Source organism: Plasmodium gonderi, assembly GCF_002157705.1.
Source record: "Plasmodium gonderi DNA, contig: Chr08, whole genome shotgun sequence".
NCBI lineage: Eukaryota > Apicomplexa > Aconoidasida > Haemosporida > Plasmodiidae > Plasmodium > Plasmodium gonderi.
This window is the reverse complement of record NW_021628933.1, coordinates 803,860-826,621: the sequence shown is the minus strand read 5'-3', so window position 1 is coordinate 826,621 and position 22,762 is coordinate 803,860. Positions and strand designations below refer to the sequence as shown.

General features: G+C 32.4%; 4 protein-coding genes across 4 annotated transcripts; 2 read left to right on the top strand and 2 right to left on the bottom strand.

The window, feature by feature from the left end:
• Nucleotides 1–1,149: 1,149 nt before the first annotated feature.
• On the top strand, nucleotides 1,150–3,897 carry PGO_081660 (regulator of initiation factor 2; the record flags this gene model as incomplete). The annotated part of the gene is made up of 2 exons (XM_028687388.1): nucleotides 1,150–3,645; nucleotides 3,814–3,897. 2 exons carry the CDS (start codon nucleotides 1,150–1,152, stop codon nucleotides 3,895–3,897), a joined length of 2,580 nt encoding a protein of 859 aa, XP_028543189.1.
• Nucleotides 3,898–4,355: 458 nt separating this feature from the next.
• PGO_081650 (iron-sulfur assembly protein) lies at nucleotides 4,356–4,928 on the bottom strand (the record flags this gene model as incomplete). Its single annotated transcript, XM_028687387.1, has 1 exon — nucleotides 4,356–4,928. One exon carries the CDS (start codon nucleotides 4,926–4,928, stop codon nucleotides 4,356–4,358), a length of 573 nt encoding a protein of 190 aa, XP_028543188.1.
• Nucleotides 4,929–7,928: 3,000 nt separating this feature from the next.
• PGO_081640 (hypothetical protein, conserved) lies at nucleotides 7,929–12,299 on the top strand (the record flags this gene model as incomplete). The annotated part of the gene is made up of 1 exon (XM_028687386.1): nucleotides 7,929–12,299. The coding sequence occupies one exon, from the start codon at nucleotides 7,929–7,931 to the stop codon at nucleotides 12,297–12,299; it is 4,371 nt and encodes a 1,456-aa protein (XP_028543187.1).
• A 580-nt stretch (nucleotides 12,300–12,879) lies between these two features.
• On the bottom strand, nucleotides 12,880–22,046 carry PGO_081630 (hypothetical protein, conserved; the record flags this gene model as incomplete). Its single annotated transcript, XM_028687385.1, has 2 exons — nucleotides 12,880–13,003; nucleotides 13,261–22,046. 2 exons carry the CDS (start codon nucleotides 22,044–22,046, stop codon nucleotides 12,880–12,882), a joined length of 8,910 nt encoding a protein of 2,969 aa, XP_028543186.1.
• Nucleotides 22,047–22,762: the final 716 nt, after the last annotated feature.

Here is a 22,762-nt window from a genome sequence, read left to right as displayed (position 1 = left end):
TGTATACTGTACTCTTACGTATGTGATAATAAATATATGAATGCAAAACCCCAAACATCAGACCCCGTTGGTCAGTTTACTTTTTCCGTACCCAGTTCGAGATATTAAAAAAAAGCGCAAAACGAGGAAAAAAAAAAAAAAAAAACTACGACGGGGACGAGGACTTGAAGTTGAAGTGAAAGAAGGATTTTTTTTTTTTTTTTTACAAAAATTATCTACACTTTTTTTTCGTCCTCTCCTAAGATATAATAACAAAACAGTTGCAACCTTGTTGTTTCCACTCTTCTTTTTTTTTTTTTTTTTTTTTTTTTTTCCGCTATTACAGGATGATGGGGCCGAATAGCTAAGATTTGTTATTTCTACAATTACATTATCATAATTGTCACATTTGGGGATTAACTTTAATAACATATTTATATGCCAATTTTGTACGCCTATTTTTTATGCCTGCTTGTATGCGTATATATTTACTTGGCCATTTATTTGCATCCCTATTTATATACATGCTTCTATATTTTTACTTTATTTTTTTATCGCCCTGAACTTACCTTGGAAGGAGAGTACCACGCGACTGCGCCGCATCTTGCACATGGATATATCTCCAATCTTATGGGTTTGTAAAAAAGAGAAAAACAGAAACTTAATGTTCTTATGTTTCTATGTATACATACACACATGAATGTGTCTATGAATGTGTCCACGAATGTGTCCACGAATGTGTCCATGAATGTGTCCATGAATGTGTCCACGAATGTGTCCACGAATGTGTCCACGAATGTATGCCTACTGAATTAAAACAAAGTAAACTTCATCATTTTTGTTCTCATTTTCCCGCGTATTGAAGTCTACCCGGTGGGGGGGAAAGAAAAATAAAAAAAAAATTAAATAATAAATAATAATAATAATAAAATGATAATAAATAAATAATAAATAAATAATTAATTAATTAAAAAAAACTTTTCATGGTCTTTTCTTCCTTGCGTTAATAATAAAAACACGACCAATACTACAAATTTATGAATTTTATTTTATTGTGTACTTGTAAAAAATATGCAATAACCCATTCAAAGCATATGCCTGCACAGTAGACAGACAGCGTTTGCTTTTGTCATTTTGCCTGCACAGCTATTCGAATAATCATATCTCAAAATGATCAATGCGTCGAACGATACACAAAATGAGAACAGTGGGAATTGTCAAAATGGCGAAGAAGAAACAATGAAAAAAGACTATGAATGCGTAACTATCCCTCTTGATGATGACATCATATTGTTGAGTTCATTCATTTACATGTACTTGATGAATAATTTTAAACAAATCCAACTTTTAATAAATTCTTATAAAGTAAAAGATTCCCTTTTGAATTATGTAAAAGATAAGGCACAAGATTTAAGGAACCATCTAAATGATTATAACTACATGCCATATGGCACAGGTGAACATGGAAAAATTGACAAGATTGACAAATTATGTGAAGATGAAAAATTTCAAAAAATTCAGCAGATACGCCTTGATGCATTTCTTTTGCTAAATACAAATGAAGAAAATGTCCAATATAACCATAACTTGGTCAAAATAGTAGCTTATCTTTACCTGCACAAATCCATAACTGAGGTGCATTCATCGGAATGCACACTCATCAGCAGCAAGTGGGCATACGACTTTAGCAGAATCGACACCTCTAGGAGAGCAGAAACTACTCCCGTGACTCCCAACAATGTAGAAGCAAATCAGCCAAGATATCCGAACCAGACAAACCAACTTACAATAGTGCTTAGAAATAATTCCCACATAACAGAAAAGGAAAAAAATGATATCATCCAACATGTGCTAAACATTATCAGATTACATTCAATAAGTAAAGAAGCCAAATTAGAAGAAAAAAAAAAAAAAATTATATTTCAAAATTTTCACGAGTTGTGTTCATTTTCCCCAGGGAAAATAAATGGTGCACAAAGTGACATCCATAGTGATGTGCAAAATGGCACACAGAATGATGTGCTAATGGCTATACAAAAAAGAGTCAAACGAGTTAACGATTTTCTTTTCGATTTATATGAACCCGATTTTTACAACTCCTCTTTGCAAAAGTGTAATCTCATTCAGTACAAAGAGCTATATGACCAGTATCATAACATAATGATCAAGTCCAAGAATATAAAATTAAATGACAAGCTTGTTGAATATCTACTGATCGATTCGATATTTCTTCCAAGGTATGTTAAAAAAAATACGTTAAAAGTTGTGCATCCAGAGGATAATGAGTATTCTTCATTTGATTCCTACTCAGATGGATCCTCAGATACCTCAGTTTATTCTGAATCAGACGTGCCAGCTGGTGCACCATCTTATGAATCCCCAGAAATGCTTCCTACTGATGAGACAGGAAACACTACCATGCTACGAGACAGTGATGTGACATATATGAACAAGTTAAAAAAAAAGCAGAAAAAGCATAGTCTAGATTTAAATCGCAAGAACAAAGAGGAGGAAGAAGGGGAAGCAGAAGAAGACGAAGCAGAAGAAGACGAAGCAGAAGAAGACGAAGCAGAAGAAGGAGAAGCAGAAGAAGACGAAGCAGAAGAAGGAGAAGCAGAAGAAGACGAAGCAGAAGAAGACGAAGACGACGCAGAAGAAGAAGAAGAAGAAGACGAAGACGAACAAAGGAAAGACCAATTAGAAAAACGGAAAAGACACGTCCTTTTTAAAAGCGAAGAATTTCGAAGCCAGTTAGAAGAAATAAGACTAGCCATAAAATCATTAAACGGAAGTGTATTCCTCCGAATGAACCATAAGAACTTAAAGAAAGGGTCATTTGTAAATAATTTCAGTCTAGAAGTGAACACATTATATGATGCTTTGCTAATGTTGAAAAGTTGTACAGATGTATACAAAATATTGAAAGAAAATAAAACGAGTAAAAAAAACAATTATCTTATTCTTTCCAAGTATGTAAATTTGAATATTTGTTTTCTTTTTGATGCTTATATATATAACAACACTTTAGTAGCTGTATCACAGAAATATCTGAATTATTTTTTTCATTTTCTATGCACACCAGATTTAATAGTTGAAATATTACACATGATAAAACATTTTTTTGAAAAATATTTCAAAAATACCTTCTTTCAGAAGCACTACATTTTGCAATTGTATTTACATAATTTTAAAAAAACAAAACAAAATAAAAAAATCCTTCTCATAAATGCAAAAAACTGGATGTATAAGAATAAACATCCTGTATTTACAAATGAATTCATGAAGAATTATTTGTTCACTGATGTAAACCCTTCTTCCATCACTATGACAACACACACCACATGCAGCAATCTAGATGGTCTTTACAAATTTGATGCTTCTTCCTTTCGTTTAGAATCCTTAGAGACCACTAAAACGAATCAAGAGGTTCATTTAATGCACGTCATAAGGGATCATTCAGTAAAGAAGTTCACTGAGAAGACTCATAAAAAGGAAAATATTGTAATTGATAACAAGTGTGCAAATGATGGGAAGAAGCAAAATGGCCATCCAGGTACGTCGAAAGATGAACCCAATTCCGATTTGTATATTTATGATGGAATCCTATACTACTGTATTACAAAAGATGAATCTATCTACAAGAAAAATTCTAATCTCTACCCTAAGGTAAAATAATTTTCATCAAAAAATATGCCCATCGTGACATCATCCAGACGTGAGAATCTCGATTTATGATGATTCAATATTTTTCTCTCACCCCTCTCTCGTTCGTTGTACTTTATCATTTTACATACGGGACCATTTGTTCATCTACTTCTCCTTCCTATCTTACAGGACTTGAACTACATCAAAGAAGGCGAAATCGACATAGACAGTTTGATGAAGACGATCAAAATGCAAAATGAAAAAATTCAATAAATTCAGTAAAATTGCTCATTGGCAAGGCACCAAATTTTGCAGAATTCAAATGGGAATGTTAAGTAGAGAAATTAATTTCGATATGAACCCACATATAAATAATAAAAAAAAAAAGAAATAAACATAGAATGGTTGGAATATATAGTAAGGTGTTGGTCGTTAAAAATTAATAAACAAATGAAAGAAAAATAAGGAAGCTGAGCAAAGCAAAGTAGAGAAAAGCTGGGGGTTGTTATAATGGTTATTACGTCTGCATATATATATGTGCGTGTACATGTGGACATATTCAGATATGTGCATAGACACTTTAGGAATGAAGAATCGGGTAATATATCTGTGGTGGTGGGGATGGAGAAACACTATCTCTCTTTAGGAATCTAAAAGAAGCACACGATTGTCAGAAGACTTTATAAACCCATCTACATGCTGGTTCTGTACTTCCCCACATCGTGCACTAATTACTTCTCAGCCTTTTCGTCCTTTCGGTTAAAATGGAAACTGGTTCCACAGGGACACACAGATGTTACGTTCGGATTGATAAAAATAAATTTTTCAGTCAAATCGTCTTTATAATAATCAAGTGTTGTATTAATAACGTACAAAATACATTTGCTGTCAATTGCTAAGAGAATTTTTTCACGATTTTTATTTTCATAAATGATTTCATCATTAACGTGAAGATCATTTTGATGAACGAAATTAAAAGAATGAGTTAAACCATTGCATCCCTTTATGATATAAAATAATTTCAAAATATAATTTGTGTTGTTATTTTGTTTCTTATGATATTCTTTAACTAATTTTTTAATTTCATCTTTTGCCTTTTCTGTTATTGTTACAATATCCTTTTTAATACTTTGTCTCTTTTTTAATAATTTTTCTAATTTCGCCTCTTCATCCTCCTTTGAAACATGTTCATTTGGTTCATTTAATTTTGTATATTTCTGTCCATCATTATCTGTTGGACTTTCATCTTTCACAAGTTTCACCAATCCTACCTTTGTTAACACTCTACTAGAACTTTCATTCATCCCATGATTAACAGAAATAAATTCGTTTAGCTCGTTCAATACATACTCCTTTCTAGATACTTCATTTAGATCATTATTTCCAGCATATTCACATTTCATTCGCATTGAGTTTGAAACCGAATTTTCTTCCTCAGTCTCATCCAATGGGTTCCTTTTCCTATCATCACCAATAGTCACGATCAAATGAGCAAACAGTTTTTCCTTTCTTCCTTTTATGTATGCGTGTCTTATGCTATTTTTCTGGATATTGATTTCATGAAAATAGTTTAACTGCTTACGTGTGATGCACGCCAAAATTCTTTTCGCGTCCAATTTGTGGAGAGATCGCTTTAAAAAAATTTCTGTATGCATTTTTTTTTTATTTGCATTTTGAAAGCATATTTATTTGTACACATTTTTTTTTTTTTTTTTACAGCTGATTTTTAAGACTTCCTTCGATTCACATTTTTTTGTTCATCTTACGTGATTTCCAATATAGTTTCATATGGCTAACGTGAGTGGTCATTTGTTCGGCTTGGACTCTTATATCACCCTTCCGCTGATAGCTTGGATGATTTTACAATTTTATTTTATTGTTTTATTGTTTTATTGCTTTTTTGTTTTATTGCTTTTTTGTTTTATTGCTTTTTTGTTTTATTGCTTTTTTGTTTTTTTGTTTTTTTGTTTTTTTGTTTTTTTGTTTTTTTGCTTTTGTGTTTGTTTTTCTATGCTCTGTTTTGCTTTGCTATGTTTTGTTTTATTTTTTTGCCCTTACCTCGAAATGCCATAAACTTACAGGCCGAACGCGTGGTTCTGCTTCTACACGCATTTGGAAAAAAAATGAAAAAAATAATCGGTCAATAAACATTCGGTTATAAAATACTTGATCAATTTTTCAGCAATATGGAGTGTACAACATTTTGTGAGTTTAAAAAAAAAAAAAAAAAAAAAAAGCACACACCTGTTTCTTTCATAAGTAAATAAAACTTTTTTAAATTCCTCTTTCTCGTAATTTTAACTGAATAATTGCAGAATTAAGGACACACAGGACAAAAAAAAAAAAAAAAAAAAAAAATTGCCACAAAAAATATAAATAAACAAAATGGAATGAAAAAAAACGAAATGAAACAAAAGGAATTAAACTTTTGTTTGCTTCACCTTGTTGCTATTCAGCTTAATTTTACTTAACAGGAACCTATGTCAAAAGTATTTTTGTGTAGAATTTCTTAATGAATAATACATTATTTTTTTATTATTTTATTTTTTTTTTTTTTTTTGTCTTTTTATTAAATGATGGTACAAGCAGGACTATGTTCACATTCCCCTTTTTTAAGAAATGCTAAAAAGGTACAATATAGAAAAATTTTTTTTTTTTTTTTTTTTTTCTCCCGTTCTTACACATACGTAACAACTTAGCAATGATCATGAACTCCTTTTCTCGTCCGCATAAAAGTTTAAACAAATGTACAAGTAACAAAACCTTACCACAATGTCATATGGCAACGTCATACTGTAATGTCATATCTCACATTTTTTAACGCCTCATGAATTTTTGAAAAAACGGAAAGACAGCCCCAACGGAGAAGCAAATCCAACCCAGGACTTAGGCTATAGACAATATATTATCATTCGTGTATATACATATAAAATTCAATTAACAAGGGGAAAAAATGAATATTTTAACTCCTGTGGGTTACTCACAATCCTGTATTAATATCGTGTAAGAAAAAAAAAAAAAAAAAAAAATTAAAACTGGAAGGATTTTCCTCAACTAGACTATTAATAAAAATGCAATAACGTAACATATAAAGCGTGCTATACTAAGACAACTATTTTTTTTTTTTTTTTTCGCCTTTTTTCGCTTGTTCAATGTCCTGAAAGTTGGAAAGAGAAAAACAAATAAATAATTATGTTTATGTGTGCATATGTGTATACATAATTAGAGAGAGAAAAAAGAAATGTATTCACCACAAGGCAAGCTTAGTTGCTTAAGGGCATACCTTTTCTTTTTTTTTTTTTTTTTCGCACACACAAAAATGGACATATGTTGTGCTTATCGTATCTCTTTGCCACATGTGCAAAAAGAAAAACTACTCTCTTACTTTAAATTATAAGAAGAGACTAAAATTTCAGAAAGGTGAAAAATAAGAATCTTAAGTTTTCTCCATCCCTCAAGTAATGAACGACTTGCGTGGAGAAAATAAGGGGGAAAAAAAAAAAAAAAAACATATGAATACACATATATATACCCAAATGTGTACACTTCTGAACCCTGTCTCATTTGCTTCCTTTGCCACACTGCATCCCGTTATCCGAGAAAAAAAATAATAAAATAATGTCAGAAAAGAAAAACAAAATTTGTCTAATTTTTTTTTTTTTTTTTTGAGGGATGAGGGAGTCTCCGCGTAGTTAACGCAGAAATGCATTTTTTGCACTGGAGTAGTAGGGGAGATTCGATAATGGACGAAAATAATGAGAAGGATGAACTTTTGAGAAATGGTGAAAAGATTATGTAAAAAATATATATATATATATATATATATATATATATATATATACATACAAGTACACATATATGCATGTATATCTGCCCGCATGGAGATCACAAAATCGTGAAAGAAAAGGTGTGCAGAACCCACATTGTAGCTTGTGAGTTCTGCACACTTTTTCCTACGACCCTAGCTCAAAAGAAGGAATCTAACAAAAAAATATTGTTACGCAGAATTACTCAAACGTAACACACACATGAATCTGCACGTGGTAATGAATGTTTCTGCGAGGAATAACCTCGAAGACATTTCCTCTGCTAACTTGCGTTCATGTTAGTCTTATAGAAACGAACACAAGGAGACATATCTCTCCACATTCAAATTTATAAACAAAAACGACATCACTTAATTGGTGTAGTGCACAAGAATACATTGGCACATACACATAACACGCATACCTAACTCTCCAACACATAAAACACTCAACAGTTTTCGAGTTGTTTTCTTCTTGGTCCTAACAGTTTTCCCGAAAATGTATTTGAAAGGCAGAAATGGAAAAACTGAGCACCATGGGGAAAATGACGAGAATTTCCAAAATGATGAAAATTGTCAAAATAACAGAATGGATATGAATAATTACAAAAATATTATGCACAATAAGAAAAAAAAATTGGGACTTATGGGCATGGATTATTTAGACAAGACTGTTAAATTCTCAAAAACGGAGAAGAAAAGTAGAGACTGCGTGGATGGAAGAGGCACACATCAACAAACATCCAATCCTGGAGAAGTAATGGAAGAAGAGGAAGAAGAGGAAGAAGAAGAGGAAGAGGAAGAAGAAGAAGAAGATACAGAAGAAGATGAAGATTATGAAGTTGATGAAGAAGACGAGGAAGATGAAGATTATGAAGTTGATGAAGAAGACGAGGAAGATGAGGATTATGAAGATGATGATTACGAAGAAGAAGATTTAGAAGACAAAATGAAACAAATTAATTTCAACTCGTACAACAATTATTATTATGAGTCGTATAACTCAGGTGGGGGAGAAAAAAAAACTGAAATAAGCCATCCGGTGGGGAGCAAAAATGAAAAATTCGAAAAAGGAGAGGAAAAAATGGACGTCCGAGTGGATACTCAAGTGGAGGCCCAAAAGGAGAAGAGGAACGAAATGATGTTTGAGCGGTACAACAAATTGTTGCAAAATTATAAACTGAAGAAGGAGAAAATGGATACAAAGTTTGCAAAAGACAAGATCATCGATGGTGGAGAAAATGGAACGGATGAGGTAGAGGAAGAAGGAGGTTCTTCATGCTACAGCTGTAACAGCAGTAACGGTGAAGAAAGAATCAAATACAGAACTACAAATGGAGGGATTGAAAATACTAGACATATAAATATGGGTAAAGATAACCAGAGTAGCGAGAAGTATCTGATGGGAGACACAAACAACTACTTAAGGGAAAGGTACGAAGAAGAGGAAGGAGAAGAAGAAGATAATAAGGACAATTTCATAGCAGATGTGCTGAATAGAATAGACGAAATTTATAATAAAGAGTCAAGATACACTAATTTAAAAAGTGTAAACAATAGTAATAACAATATATGTATTAACGATTTAAATTTAAACCTAATAAGTGATTATTTAAATGTCGACATTTCAGTTTTTCATAAAAAGACAACCATACTATTATTGGGAAATCCTCAGAGCGGAAAAAGTTCTTTCATTAATTGGTTTACGGAAAGTTATGTTCAAAATACGAATTGTCTGGTGAAAAAAAATGAAATAACTTATGTGGATATAAAAAATAATTTCAAATTTAATTTTAAACGATTAAATAACGCCAATTATCAGTTTGGATATATGAATCGATACAAAAGTAGGAAGTGTGGTTTCAATGCTTCTCACAGTAATGCAAGAAATGTTAATCAAATTGGGAGTGCTCAGACAAACCATGGGAATGATGAAAACATGGACAGCAGCAGTAGTAGTAGTAGTAATAGGAGTAGTAACAGGAGTAATAGCAGAAATGGTAACAGCAGAAATGGTAAATGTAAAGGTAGAATTCCAACTGGTGAAATAACCCCTCACAAGCAGAATAAAAAAATAATCCTGTCTGGAGAAAACTGTGATTATCTGTTTATGCCTTTTCAGAAACTACGTAAAAAGGCACACAATATTAAAAACTACATATATGGGAAAATATGCTACCAAAACAATTTGACAAAATATATGAACAGAATCAATTCCGTATCTTTTTTAGATACCAGTGGAATAAATGATATTTGCGATATGGAATATGATGAAATCATCATGAATCTTTCAAAATATGTAGATTCTATATTCATATTTGTTGATTCAAATCAGTTTTCCATAAACAACAGACTACTAAGAATAATCAATTATCTATTGGACAACCAATTGCATAAGGTAACCATCTGTCTTACAAGAATCGATTTAATCCAAAAAATTAATTTATACAAAGTTGTATTTTACCTTACTCAGTATTTTCTAAGAAATTTAAACCTCTTTAAGAACAATTTGACAAACATCAATGGACCCTCTACCTACCTCAATAAAGGACAAATCGATCCATACACTTGTCAACAAATAGAAGAGAAAAAACAACAAGGGCATAGCAAAAATTTTCATAAAATAAGTGAATACTTTAACAGGTCTATTAAATCCTTCCAGAATCTTCTGCTCATCCCTGAACTTCTCTCCAAAATTGGTAGTACCAAAAATTGTCGTCAGGGCGATTCAGCATTCAGAGGTTTTAAAAATTACCACACCAGTTCTATTCGACATGCGCATCCCCATCTGGGCGAGGGGGAAGACAAAGAGGATGAATATGAGTATGAACGAGCAGAAAGATACAAACACGGTGATGGACGAGGACACTACTATAACTTCCAAATGGAGCACGACCAACTGGGTTACAGAAACATGGATGAATATGAACCAAGTTGCAGGGAACTGAATAATTTCCAGATGAAGAAGCACCATCCGTATGGGGTCGAAAAGGAACTCAGAAAATATGAACCCACGCAAGAGCAAGGGGTAGTGGAGGAAAAAGAAGAAGAAGGTGGAATTTTGAAAAAAATTCTTACAAAAAGTTACAACTCCTTTAAGGATAAGCTAATGAATTCCAATCATACCAAGGGTAGAAGCATGAGCAGATGTAAGAATGACTCAAGGGAGAGAGAAGGGATGTGCAACAATGGGCGACGTGTTTCCCAAGTGAACAGACAAAATGTGAGTTTTTCTGATTCTGAAGAGTTAAATGAATCGGGGGAAGGTAACTACCAGTATAACACACAAGATCGAAAAAAAAAAATAAAGGACAAGAGCCAAAGAGGGGAGGGTGAAGGAAAGGTAAAAAAGCAATTGGATAATTTATTTGAAAAAAAGATAAATTATGGAGATTGTTTAAAAAATTTAAGTATATTTTTCCTTGTTTTAATTTATGAAGTTGTAATGACTGTCTATAGTATAGTGCATACAAGTATAAATAATTATATTAACACAAATGGTCGTCGTGGGAGAGTAATAAATGTCGATAAATTGCACCAGTTGGAAGATGCTAATAAGTTTAAGCACAATGATAGATATAACAGTTCCAACAATTCTTACAAAATATTAGAATTTTTGACTATATATTTACCAGAAATACCACGGGATTTGTTAAAAAAAGAGAAATGGAAATATGAAGGGCATAATATCAAATATAACCAGGAAAGGAGAAACCGATTCAGTTGTAACATCATCAACTATGAAAATAATCAGTATTTTGGACGAGTGAAAAAGGATCATTTAAGTCTAAATGAGTATGATGGTGGTGCTAGTGACCTTGGTAGTGGAAGTGACAGTGGTAATGGGGAACATATCAACAATAATCCATATAATAATTCACGATACCCCCAAAGGAGAAGCATTCCTGATGATTTCATGCTTCTAGGAAATACAAATAATACAACGAATAGGTATATGAACATTCCAAATAATGATAGTTATTTAACTCCTAATCAGGTTACAGGGACTAGTCAGGTCTCAGGGATTAACCATATATACAGAGATCCTTCCATGATTGACAATTATTACAACGTCAATGGGAATACCAGCTCGTATTTACAAAAAAATGGCAACACAAGACGCCGAGGATCCTACTTAACCAAAGGGGAAGTATCACATGAACATGTATCCGATATGCACCACAATTTCCGTGTAAATAATATGTATAGCGGGGTAAGCAATGGAAGGGGCACCTACAACCTCCGTATTGACCCGAGAGTGGACTCATATGGTAATGCACCTTTTCACGATTTCCCACGCGCACGCATACGCAATGATGATGTTAAAGAACTTAACATGATACAGGAGCTCCTATTTAAAATAGACGAGACAATTGACTTGAAGAGCAACCAAAGTATTTACATGCTCAAACGAGACCTCGAAAAAATACAAAATAGTTGCTTAAAAAAAATATCCGATAATGAAGAAATAATTAAGAAAAACAGATCCTTACGTATCCAAAATATAAAATTTTATTTTTTCAAATACATGGCCATATTTTTCGGATTTATCATATCATTACTCAGATATGATTTGCTAGTATACTTCAATTTTGTAAAACCAGAATTATTGTTTAGTATATTCTCCAAATATTTCTTGTTTTTATCATCTTATAATAAAAATTCTCTTTTCATAGCAATCAATATAATTCTCGTAGCTACTTACTTTGTACTCTATATCAGATACAACAGGAGAAATTATTTCAAATCTCTAGGAAAAAGTGATCTCAACAAACTAAAAATTATTTTGCTCTTTACACAAATTATCTTCGACGAAGTCAATCAGTTGCATTTAAAACTCCTTGGTCGGAAGGGCCGTCCTGATGACTAGACACTAGTGCAAATGAGAGAGACGTATTTTGTCCACGGTACAAATAAAATACACCCCCCACACACACACGGGAAAAAATCGATAAATATACACACACATACCGAGAAATAAGAAAACCTAATTATCAAGACACATGATAGAGAAGCACAGAGAGCGACAGGGTGTAAGATACAAATTACTCTTGAGTGTGGAAAAAAAAAAAAAAAAAAAAAAAGGAAGTTGTGACTAGTGAAATAAATATGCTCCCAATGTTTTCAGCATCGAAACGCATGTAGATAGTCCCCATGAAAAGATGTCAAGGCGCGACGGTGCCAAGGCATCTACAATCTTTTAGACATCTCTGTAATATGGTGGAACATGTGTGTAAAAACAAAAAAATAAAATCAGCTAAAACGGACGCAAACTAAAGAGAAAGAGGGGGAGGTCGTCTTCAAAATTGGCATCTACATAATCTCCGAAGAGAAACTGTATATTTTTTTTTTTTTTTTTTTTTTTTTTTTCTGTTTTTTAGTTTTCTAGTCCTTTTTCACCCTTTTCCATCTACGAGTTAATCTGAATAGCTTCTCCAAACCCACAATCATCAAAATTTGCTAACTAACATGTGATAAAACAGAGAAACTGCATTTGCATCGCATCTAATTTTTATATCATCAAATTGGAGATCCTCTTTGCCCCAGTTCTGCAAGAAAAAATCCACGCTTTCTCTGAAAGGGGGAGGAAAAAAAAAAAAAAAAAAAAAAAAAAATTAGTAAACTCAAAAAAGTGGAAAATTAAAAAGTTGGAAAAAAAAAAAAAAAACTAATGCTGTTCACATGTTTGAATGAATAATTCTTCGCGCCCAGGTGTGGAGAGGGATGCGTGCTACGTTCGCTCGATCACATGAATGGTATTCAAATGGGAGAGAATAAAACTTCCAATTGGTTCTTCCCCTCAGATCCCACTTGTCTCCAAGAAAATGTACCTAAAGTGAATAAAAATCGATTCCTGAGACATTTCATCATATCGAAAATCCTGCTCCAATTTCACGGTCGAATTTAAATCCTGGGTAATTCTCGTAAGGTATGAGAACATTATATATTTACAAACATGTGTATGGTGTACAAAAATCATAAGAATTAAATAAACGGGTGATTCTAATGAAAGGACATTTCTTCTTTTCGTTATTAAATACATGTTTAGATATATTCTAAAGAGTCTCAAAAATATGTCATATGAAAAACGAGATTTTATCAAATATGGGTAAAATGATACAACGAAATTTGCAAAATAAGTATTCATCTCTTTAAATAATACTTCCATCCGTTGTTGTATTTTTTTCTTTTTCCTCCGTTCTAATTCTTCTTCTTCGATTCTCATTTGTGCATCTCTCCGTCGAATGGAATGTAAATTTACAAAGTCAGTTGATGCTTCTTCTACATCATCTTGACCCTCTTGTTTATCTACATTGCATGCACTGGGATATATTCTTAAAAGGTCAGCCAACTTTCGATCAATGTAGGAAACGAAAATCATGAATATGCATCTAATGTCCACATTGCTTCTAAAAGGATCAGTTACATTTATGTCAGTTGGGATCTTAAAAAGAAAAATTTCTTTCTTAGGGATGGCGTTAATACTTTCATATATATTCTCAAAAGCCTTAAAGCTATCAAAATAATTTAAGTAATATTTTTTCAAAATAAATATACGGAGACATACCCATTTTATAAAAAAGGCTTGTTTACACATGCGTAAAAAATTACTTTTTTTTGCTAGCCTTTTTCTTGATTCATAAATCAATTTACATAAATCATCCTCTTCTTTCTTCGTCTCTCCAGCCACGTCCGCCCCTTCCGACTGTTTCTTCTCTCCCTTCTCATTTTTTTTTTTTTTTTTTTTTTTCCATTTTTTAAAATTTTCCGAGAAAAAAAAATTTTGAAAATTTTTTTTCTTTTCATAAAAATGCTCCTCTTCCGTCTTATTTTCCTCAAAGCATAAAAAGGAACGGCAATCAAAATATTTGAAAAATTCTAAAATCCATATTTTTTTTTCTCTGTTCACTTCGTCAATTTGATGGTCATATTTTATTCCATTCACCTGAATGCCTAACTTTTCTCCCATCTTTTTTCCAATTTTTTTGTCCTTCATAAAACTTCTAAAACCGTCCAAATGATCTTCAAATTTTTCGTCTGCATTACTATCCGATGAGCTGAATTTTTCTGATTCATACGTGGATTCGTAGAGTTTCCAGTCTAGACCATACGCTTCTCCAGCTTCTCCTGCTTCTCCAGCTTCTCCTGCTTCTCCAGCTTCTCCCGCTTCTCCAGCTTCTCCAGATTCTCCTGCTTCTCCAGATTTTCCCTCTTCTCCAGATTCTCCTGCTTCTCCCGCTTCTCCCGTTTCTCCCGTTTCTCCCGCTTCTCCCGTTTCTCCCGCTTCTCCCGTTTCTCCCGTTTCTCCCACTCTTGAATTATGAAAGGACGGTAATGGGGGTTCCTCTCTTTTCCTCTCACATGGTATAGATTCCCCTTTATACATGAACAATTGTGACCATTCCATGTTCTCCATTCTGTTTTGCTGATCCTCCTCTTGCATCGCATCTATCTGTACCCCATGATGGTAGAGATATTCTACATTGCTCATGTCTATTATTAAACTTTTTTGGGATAGTACATGACAGAGTACATTAACAAAACTGTAACTTTTCAGAATCAGAATTTTAATGCTTTTCTTCATAAATAAGAAATCACTTATATGTATTATACTTTCAATAAAGACATTTATATCATATTCTGATAGTATATTAATTACTTCTTCTTTAACACAACTAACGAAAGTTTCAATTTCCTCCTTATTCTTCTGATCCACATTGAAAACTTTTTTATTCATATAAAATTGAAAAAAGTTGTAATTAAACAAGATACTAATAATTGAAGATAAAAAATCAAATGTTTCGTATATGCTCATATTGAGTAAAAAGCTTATTCTAAACAAGTACAAAATATATATCTTTTCACATATTTCCAATTTTCTCCACGTGTTCTTCCGCTGATCGTGTTCACCATCTGATGTGCCATTTTTACAGTCGAAGTTTTTAGAATTGAAATTTTTTTTATCCACATCGATACCTATTTCAAAATTGTACTGCACGTTATAAATTCCTTTCATTATGGAACACAAATAAAAAAGAAAATGGAAATTTACCACACCAAAATTTTTAATGCTATAAAAAAACTCTACCCAAATGAGAATTCTTTCTTTCTCGTAATTTGTGTTCATAATTGTGCATACAACATAATCTAACAATTCGTTCAAAAAATATTTGCACTCTTTTTTTCCTCTATAAGAAAAGTTGGCACGTCTTTCTCGATCCACTTTTGTGGTTTTGTATGTCTCTTCCTTATTCTCTTTCGTGTTGATTTCCTCCTGATGAGCATTCGAAATGGTGTAAAATCGAAATTGAATCCTGAAATTATCTTCACTGAGAACTAGTGGACAATTCATAAATGAACATTCGACAGATCTGTAAGCAGCCAGCCCTCTATGTGTAACAAAACTTATCATCTTATTAAGCTCGTCAACAAAAAAATACACATTTTTTATTTTTTTCAAAATATCTACATAGTAGTAATTGTTTTCTCTTCTATATGGGACACGTGGGTATCCATAATTGGATGTTACTACTTCTTCTTTTTTATAAGTCATTTTGTTAATCAAATCAGTTTCTCCAATCATCGGTAGGGAAGAACAATCAGAAGAATTCATCATAAGTTGTGTCTCTTCTCTTTCTATAACATGTTCAAGAAAAACAGAGTGCATGAATAAAGAAGAATTATCAAATTGAAAAATAAAATTGAAAAAAAGTTTGTCTTGTTTTAAATTATGTATAAACTTATTTACATTACTTGCAACTAAATATCTCTTCAAGTTTATTATTATTTTTTTTTTTTCCTTTTTATAAAATTTTATAATGTATTTTTTTTTTTTCAAAAAATTCTCATAATTTTCTTTTCTAAACTTAACAATAAGTGTTTTTCCAATGGAGAAGTCATCCAAATTTTGTACTACCTCTTTTTCTTTATTCACTATACCTGATGAATATTTCCTTTCAAATCGGTTGTCACATATATCTCCACTTATCAAACCTTTTTTCGGAATGAAGTTTTTCCCAGCTAAAGAAAAATGGCAATCTCCATTTATGAACCCTTTAGTTTTAGCATTTGTTTTGTATGTGTTTTGAAAAATGGTGTAATAAAATCGTATGTTCAGAATGAGATGAATAAGGATATACAAACTGTTGTAATAAATATAATTCAATATTTCTGATGTGTATAAATTGTTCAAAATGTTTCTTTTCACTATTTTTATAATTTCAATTTTTTTATAACATCCTTTTTGAAAAACACATTTTTTAAAATTTAAAAGTTCAAAAATTTCCTTATTCACATTTTCTGGAATCAGTTTCATATGATTCTTCAATTCGTAAGTGTATATATCATCTACCTCTATAAATTTAGTTTCGCAATCTATAAAAAAGTTATTTTCTCTTAGTAATAACCCTATGAGAGTGTTGTTCTGTATTTCATTATAAACATCACTCAAACTTAAGAGTTCCAGATTTTCAATTAAATTTATATTTTTATTAACAAGTGTTAAAAAGTTATAAATTGTAAGTGTTATAATAGCACTAAGGACTAAATTTTCTCTTTTCCTTTCATGCAAATGAAGAATAATGTTATTCAAGTAGTTTAAAAATGTGTTTCCTGCGTTCTTGTCATTTCGAATAGCATGTTCCAGCAATCTATAACAACAGATCACATCTTCCTCTTCCTCTTTTCTTCTTCGTGATGAGAATGACATAGATCCATATTTGCCAACTTGGGAACTCATTGGCCATTCATATCCATCCATACAATTTGAATAATTTTTTTTCTCTTCTACTACCGATGATCCATTCATGCGACCCAAAAATTTAATGAAAAATTTGACCGTCAAGATGTGTGTAATGTTATTAATGTTCATAAATTTTATCATCTTTTGATTTTCTTTTTTAAAATTCTTAAATTTTCTTGCATGTATCCCCAGAGAGCTAGACAATATCTTATATATGTCATAGCTTTTATAAAAAAAAATACTAAAGAAGAAACTCAGCTTTATGTGTGAACAGTATATTTTAGACAAAACGCAATTCCTGTTCTGAATTATTCCGTGTAGTTCGTACATCAGTCTTTCCCTAACTCTCAAGCTATTCATCTTTTCGTTGACCTTGTTTCTCTGTTCTTCAGCTATTGCATTCTCGTCGCTGTTGCCTCTATTGGATGAGCAATTCGTCCCTTCGCCATTCGTCACTTTGCTATTCATCTCTTCTCTATTCACCGCTTCGCCATTCGTCACTTTGCTATTCATCTCTTCTCTATTCACCGCTTCGCCATTCGTCACTTTGCTATTCATCTCTTCTCCATTCATCGCTTCTCTATTCACCACTTCTCTACACTTTGCATTCTCTATAGAACAACCAAGCGAGAAGTCGTTGCCCAGGTTGAAAGCAAAACTTCCCAATCCACAGATCCTTATATTTTCATTCATAAAATTTCCTTCATGTTCTTCCCTCTCCTCGTTAGATTTCTTCCTTTTTATATACTCAATGTAATATATCAACTTGTTTTCGTGAACTAAATTTACAAGGTTACATTCGATAAATAAATTGTAAAATAAGTTGAAATGGAAATTATTATTTGGATTATCCAACTCAAGCATAAAATTTAAGCAATTCTTTTCGTCTGGGGTTAGCAAAATTTTGAAATAGTTATTGTTCTTTCTTATTTCCAGAATATACTCAAGAAGTGTGTCGCTTCGATGATAACTTCGTTGATCATCCCTCGTGTTTACCATCACAGCTGAACTTAACGGATCAAGTTCCTGTTTCTTAGATTGTAAGATGACCTCATGCATTTTACCACCAGAGGCATCACAAGGATGGTAGGCCTTAACAAGAAGAGAAAATTTATTTGATCTTTTAAACTTATCAATGTAATGCTTACATCTTTTCAGTCTTTGTTTGTAGTATTTATTCCGATGAACATACTCACAAATGTAATTTTTTAAGTCTACTTGATTTGGATTTTCAATAGAGGATAAAATTAAAGAGAAAATATTTTTATTGACATATTCTACATTAGTCATAAAAATGAGGAAAGAAATTAACGGAGTTCCAATTTTTAAAATATATAATTTCAAAAAATCGTTATTCCATAATTGTAAAAATATTTCCATGGATATTGTTTTTATCAAAATATACTGCTGGTTGTTGTACTTGTTCATTAAATCTATACATTTTATGAATAAGTATTGTGTAATTAAAACAGATGAGCATATGTTCAGTAGGAAATTCTTAATATATCTTAAAAAAAGCAACAATAAATGTTTCTTCTGGTTTGGAAATAATTCGATTCTGTAAAATATCAACTTGAATAATTTGAAAAATAATATGTTAAATAAAGTCCTTTTCTTTTCATTCCTCCATTCGGTGCATTTGCGTGGGGAACATCCCCTCGCCCCGCCTGTCGTTCTATTCGTCATTGCACTGTTCACCATTGCATCATTTGTCGTGCTGCCAGTTACACTCACCCTTACACATAGAGGTGAAGAGACTATGGCAGCGACCCCTGTTCCTGTGCGTGGGCCTTTCGTTATGATTGGCAACAACCTCTCTATAAAATTCACAAAATAATTTAACTTGAAGGAGTAATGCCTCATCATGTTAATTAAAATGAAGAGAAAAAATATCAAGGTGTTCTTGTTCAAAATTTTTAAAATCAAATTATAGTAACGTCCATATTCTTCATCATCCTCATTCATAATAATAATTTTGTAAATCAAAAAAAAACAAATTTTATTTCGATATTTTTCTGTTATATCATAAAAATTATTGAAAAAGAAGAAAAAATTAGTAAATGAAATGGAGCAATTCTTAACAAATTCTGTAATATTTGATTCCTTTTTCTCTTTCATTTTATTAAATTGGAAAATATTCTCCAAGTAAAGAAATTTTGCATTTTCAAGTAACACCAATTGGTAATTCATGTACAAAGCATTTTTGTACACAAAATTATCATCATTATAAAATAGACCTGCCTTAAAAATTTCAATAATTTTTAAATTACTTTTCATATTCTCTTCTAGTTTGTTCAAGTTTTCCTCAGTTTTTTTGTCTACACATTTCTCCAATGCTTCATTCCACTTGTCTTTCATTGTCTGGTCCATTTTCAGCTCGTTAAAAATGGGAATCCTTTCAGGGCCCTTTTCTCTCTTTCTTTCTCGTACTGCTTCGTTGCTTACTCCTCCATTATCTGCTCCTCCATTATCTGCTCCTCCATTATCTACTGCTTCATTACCCACTACCTCTCTCATTGCTGCCTCCTGGGATACTTCACATTTTTCACCTCGATTGAACAATGGACTCCAATTGAACAATCCACTTTCTCGATTTTTTTTCAATAAATCTATGTGGTCACTAACATAAGGTTCTCCATTTTTGTGAATTCCACAATTCTCATCATACTGAATCCCCTCAATACCATTTGAAAAATTGAAATTATTCATCCTTCCTTCATCTAGTACTGCATCTGCTTCACTTACATATGCATTCCCCTTCACCACATTCTCGTTATCATCTTTAATGAACAATTCTTTATGCATTCTTACTTCATTCAATGTATTCCTCTGACCAACGTTCCTTCCATCTGAAGGGGTTGTCATTTTTATCGTCACTTTCGAGGTTTCCTCCAAATCTTTTATGTCATTTAACAAGTTCGTCAATAATTCTTTCTTTTTATCTTTATTTTTATCTTTATTATTCATCAAAGCGTTGTATATTTTACTAAGATCATCCGTTCCTTGAATGCTTCGAGAATACAAGCAATTCGAAAGCACGTCCAAATTTCGTACACTTTTTTCTTGGGAAATATTTCTGCTCTCATTTGTGTCGCTTTCCCAACTCGAGGCATTCGCTATGACAACGCTGGACTTATCATTGTTACCACTTCTGATAAGATTCATGTCTCGCCTATAAATATTGGATGCATCCAAGTTGTAATTATTTGAAGTGGAAGTCATTTGTTGTTCATTCGTGTGGGTCGTCATTCGTTGTTCATTCGTGTGGGTCGTCATTCGTTGTTCATTCGTGTGGGTCGTCATTCGTTGTTCATTCGTGTGGGTCGTCATTCGTTGTTCATTCGTGTAGGTCGTCATTCGTTGCTCCATCGTGTGGCCACTATCACACCATTTTTTATTTTGGTAGAGAGATTTACTGCCCAATTCGAATTTATTGTTGTTGTCTTCTGATTGCATATAACTTATTTCCTGCAAATTGGCTTTTGCATTAATATTTGGCAATGTCAAATTTGAGTAGAATTTATTATTATTATTATTATTATTATTATTGTTCTTTTTCTTCTCTGTCCCTAGCGCTACATTCTCGAAATTCGTATTTTTTGAAAATGATAAATTGTTCTTATTTTTTTTCTGACTTAAACTGTTACTACTATTAGTAGTGTATTTTCTCTGATTGGTATTGTTACTCTTCATACCCCCACTGATGCCTCCATAATGGGAATATAAATTATTTTTTATATTACTAACATTATATAAACTTTCCCCTTGATTTCTCAAAAGGTATTGATTGGAAAATAAAGATCCCTCAGTTTCATTATTTTTTGTTACCTTGTGTTCATGCTTGTTTCCACTTATTGAACTTCCCCCAACGCTGGAATTGTTCATGTTGTTGCTAACCTCGTTTTCAGCACTGGTGGTAAGAGATCCGGGGTGAGAATCGCACACATACTCAGAAGCATCGTCCCCATAGTTGGAAGTACCAACCCCATAGTTAGAAGCACCAACCCCATAGTTAGAAGCACCAACCCCATAGTTAGAAGCACCAACCCCATAATTGGAAGTATCACCCTCATTGTTAGAAGTACCACCTCCTTCATGGTCTATTTTAATTTTTTTTTTTTTTTTCACATTTTGAGGTGACATTCTTTTACTAAGAACCCTTCCCATCACCCCTCTTGAGTTTTTTGAAATATTCGCGTGATTATACAAATTTAAGTTCGGATAATGAAACCTTTTTAAATTCTTACTTTTACAATATTTCATTTCTGTTTCATCGATTGTGTGCATGTTTTGTGAACTAAATTCATTTTCTTCATTCACATTGGATCCATTGTTAAATGAGTTATTTGTTTCAACTACATTTCTACTGCGTTGGGATTGGAAATCTGCCTTATTTGAATACAGAGAATAATTCAGAGGATATTCCTCCTTCATTAAATGATTTGTATCCGTGTTATTACCACTGTAACATCTCCCTACATTTCCAACATTGTTGGAACTCCTTTCAGTTAACCCATAGAGACCTTTCCTCGTTTTGTTTTCTTCATATATAAATGAAGAGTTACCCTCTACTGGGGGTGGAGGCCTTCTCTCAAGAAGGTCTCTACCATCGATATTACTGCTCATGTTGTAGTTTTTCATACTGTTATTTTTCATATTGTTATTTTTCATACTATTATTTTTCGTGCTGTTATTTCTCATACTGTTATTTTTCATGCTGTTATTTTTCATTTTGTTATTTTTCATATTGTTACTGTTCATATTGTTACTGTTCATATTGTTACTGTTCATGTTGTAATTTATCATTTTGTTCATTTTCGGAGTGTTATTTTTCATTCTGTTGCCTCTTATTTTTTTGTCGCTCATGTTGTTCATTTTTATAAGCGAGCTGGGGGTCCATTATCATCTTTCTCTACCCCTGAATATGAACGATAACTTCACGAGTTTGCGAAGATGAGCCCAAGCTGTCGAAGCTCGGATGTGTATAGTGTTGAGATTGTGAAGTTGTGATGTTGTGAAGTTGTGATGTTGTGAAGTTTTACTGTAGTGAAGTTTTACTGTAGTGAAGTTTTGCTGTGGTGCAGTTTTGCTGTGGCGAAGTTTTGATGATGTGAAGTCTTGAAGTTGTGAAGTCTTGAAGTTGTAAAATTATGAAATCAGGACGGAAAAACAAGGTAAACTGATTATGACAGGTGGAGACGGTCAAATGAGGAATAATACGTGTCTTAAGCCAAATGAGGGATGACGAATGATAGATTATCATGAACCAGATGACTACTTATGCGCATTGGCATCGATGCACAGAACGTGATTTTCGGTTCCCTGTACCACTATCACAACCCCTTCCACTTTTAGATCTTACATTCCCTTTCACACATATTCATAATTCATATATATATATATATGTAAAACTTGCAAATGACAAAAAATATATGCAGGTTCAGTTGGATGGGGTAAAAAAAAAAAAAAAAAATATGATCATATGCTCTTTTTCAGCGATTAAAAGGAACTTTTTTAGTTTCCTGAAATCTTAAATGGGTTTGTGCAGGTGATGAATTTTAAATCATACTCTGAATTATTTACTTAAAAAA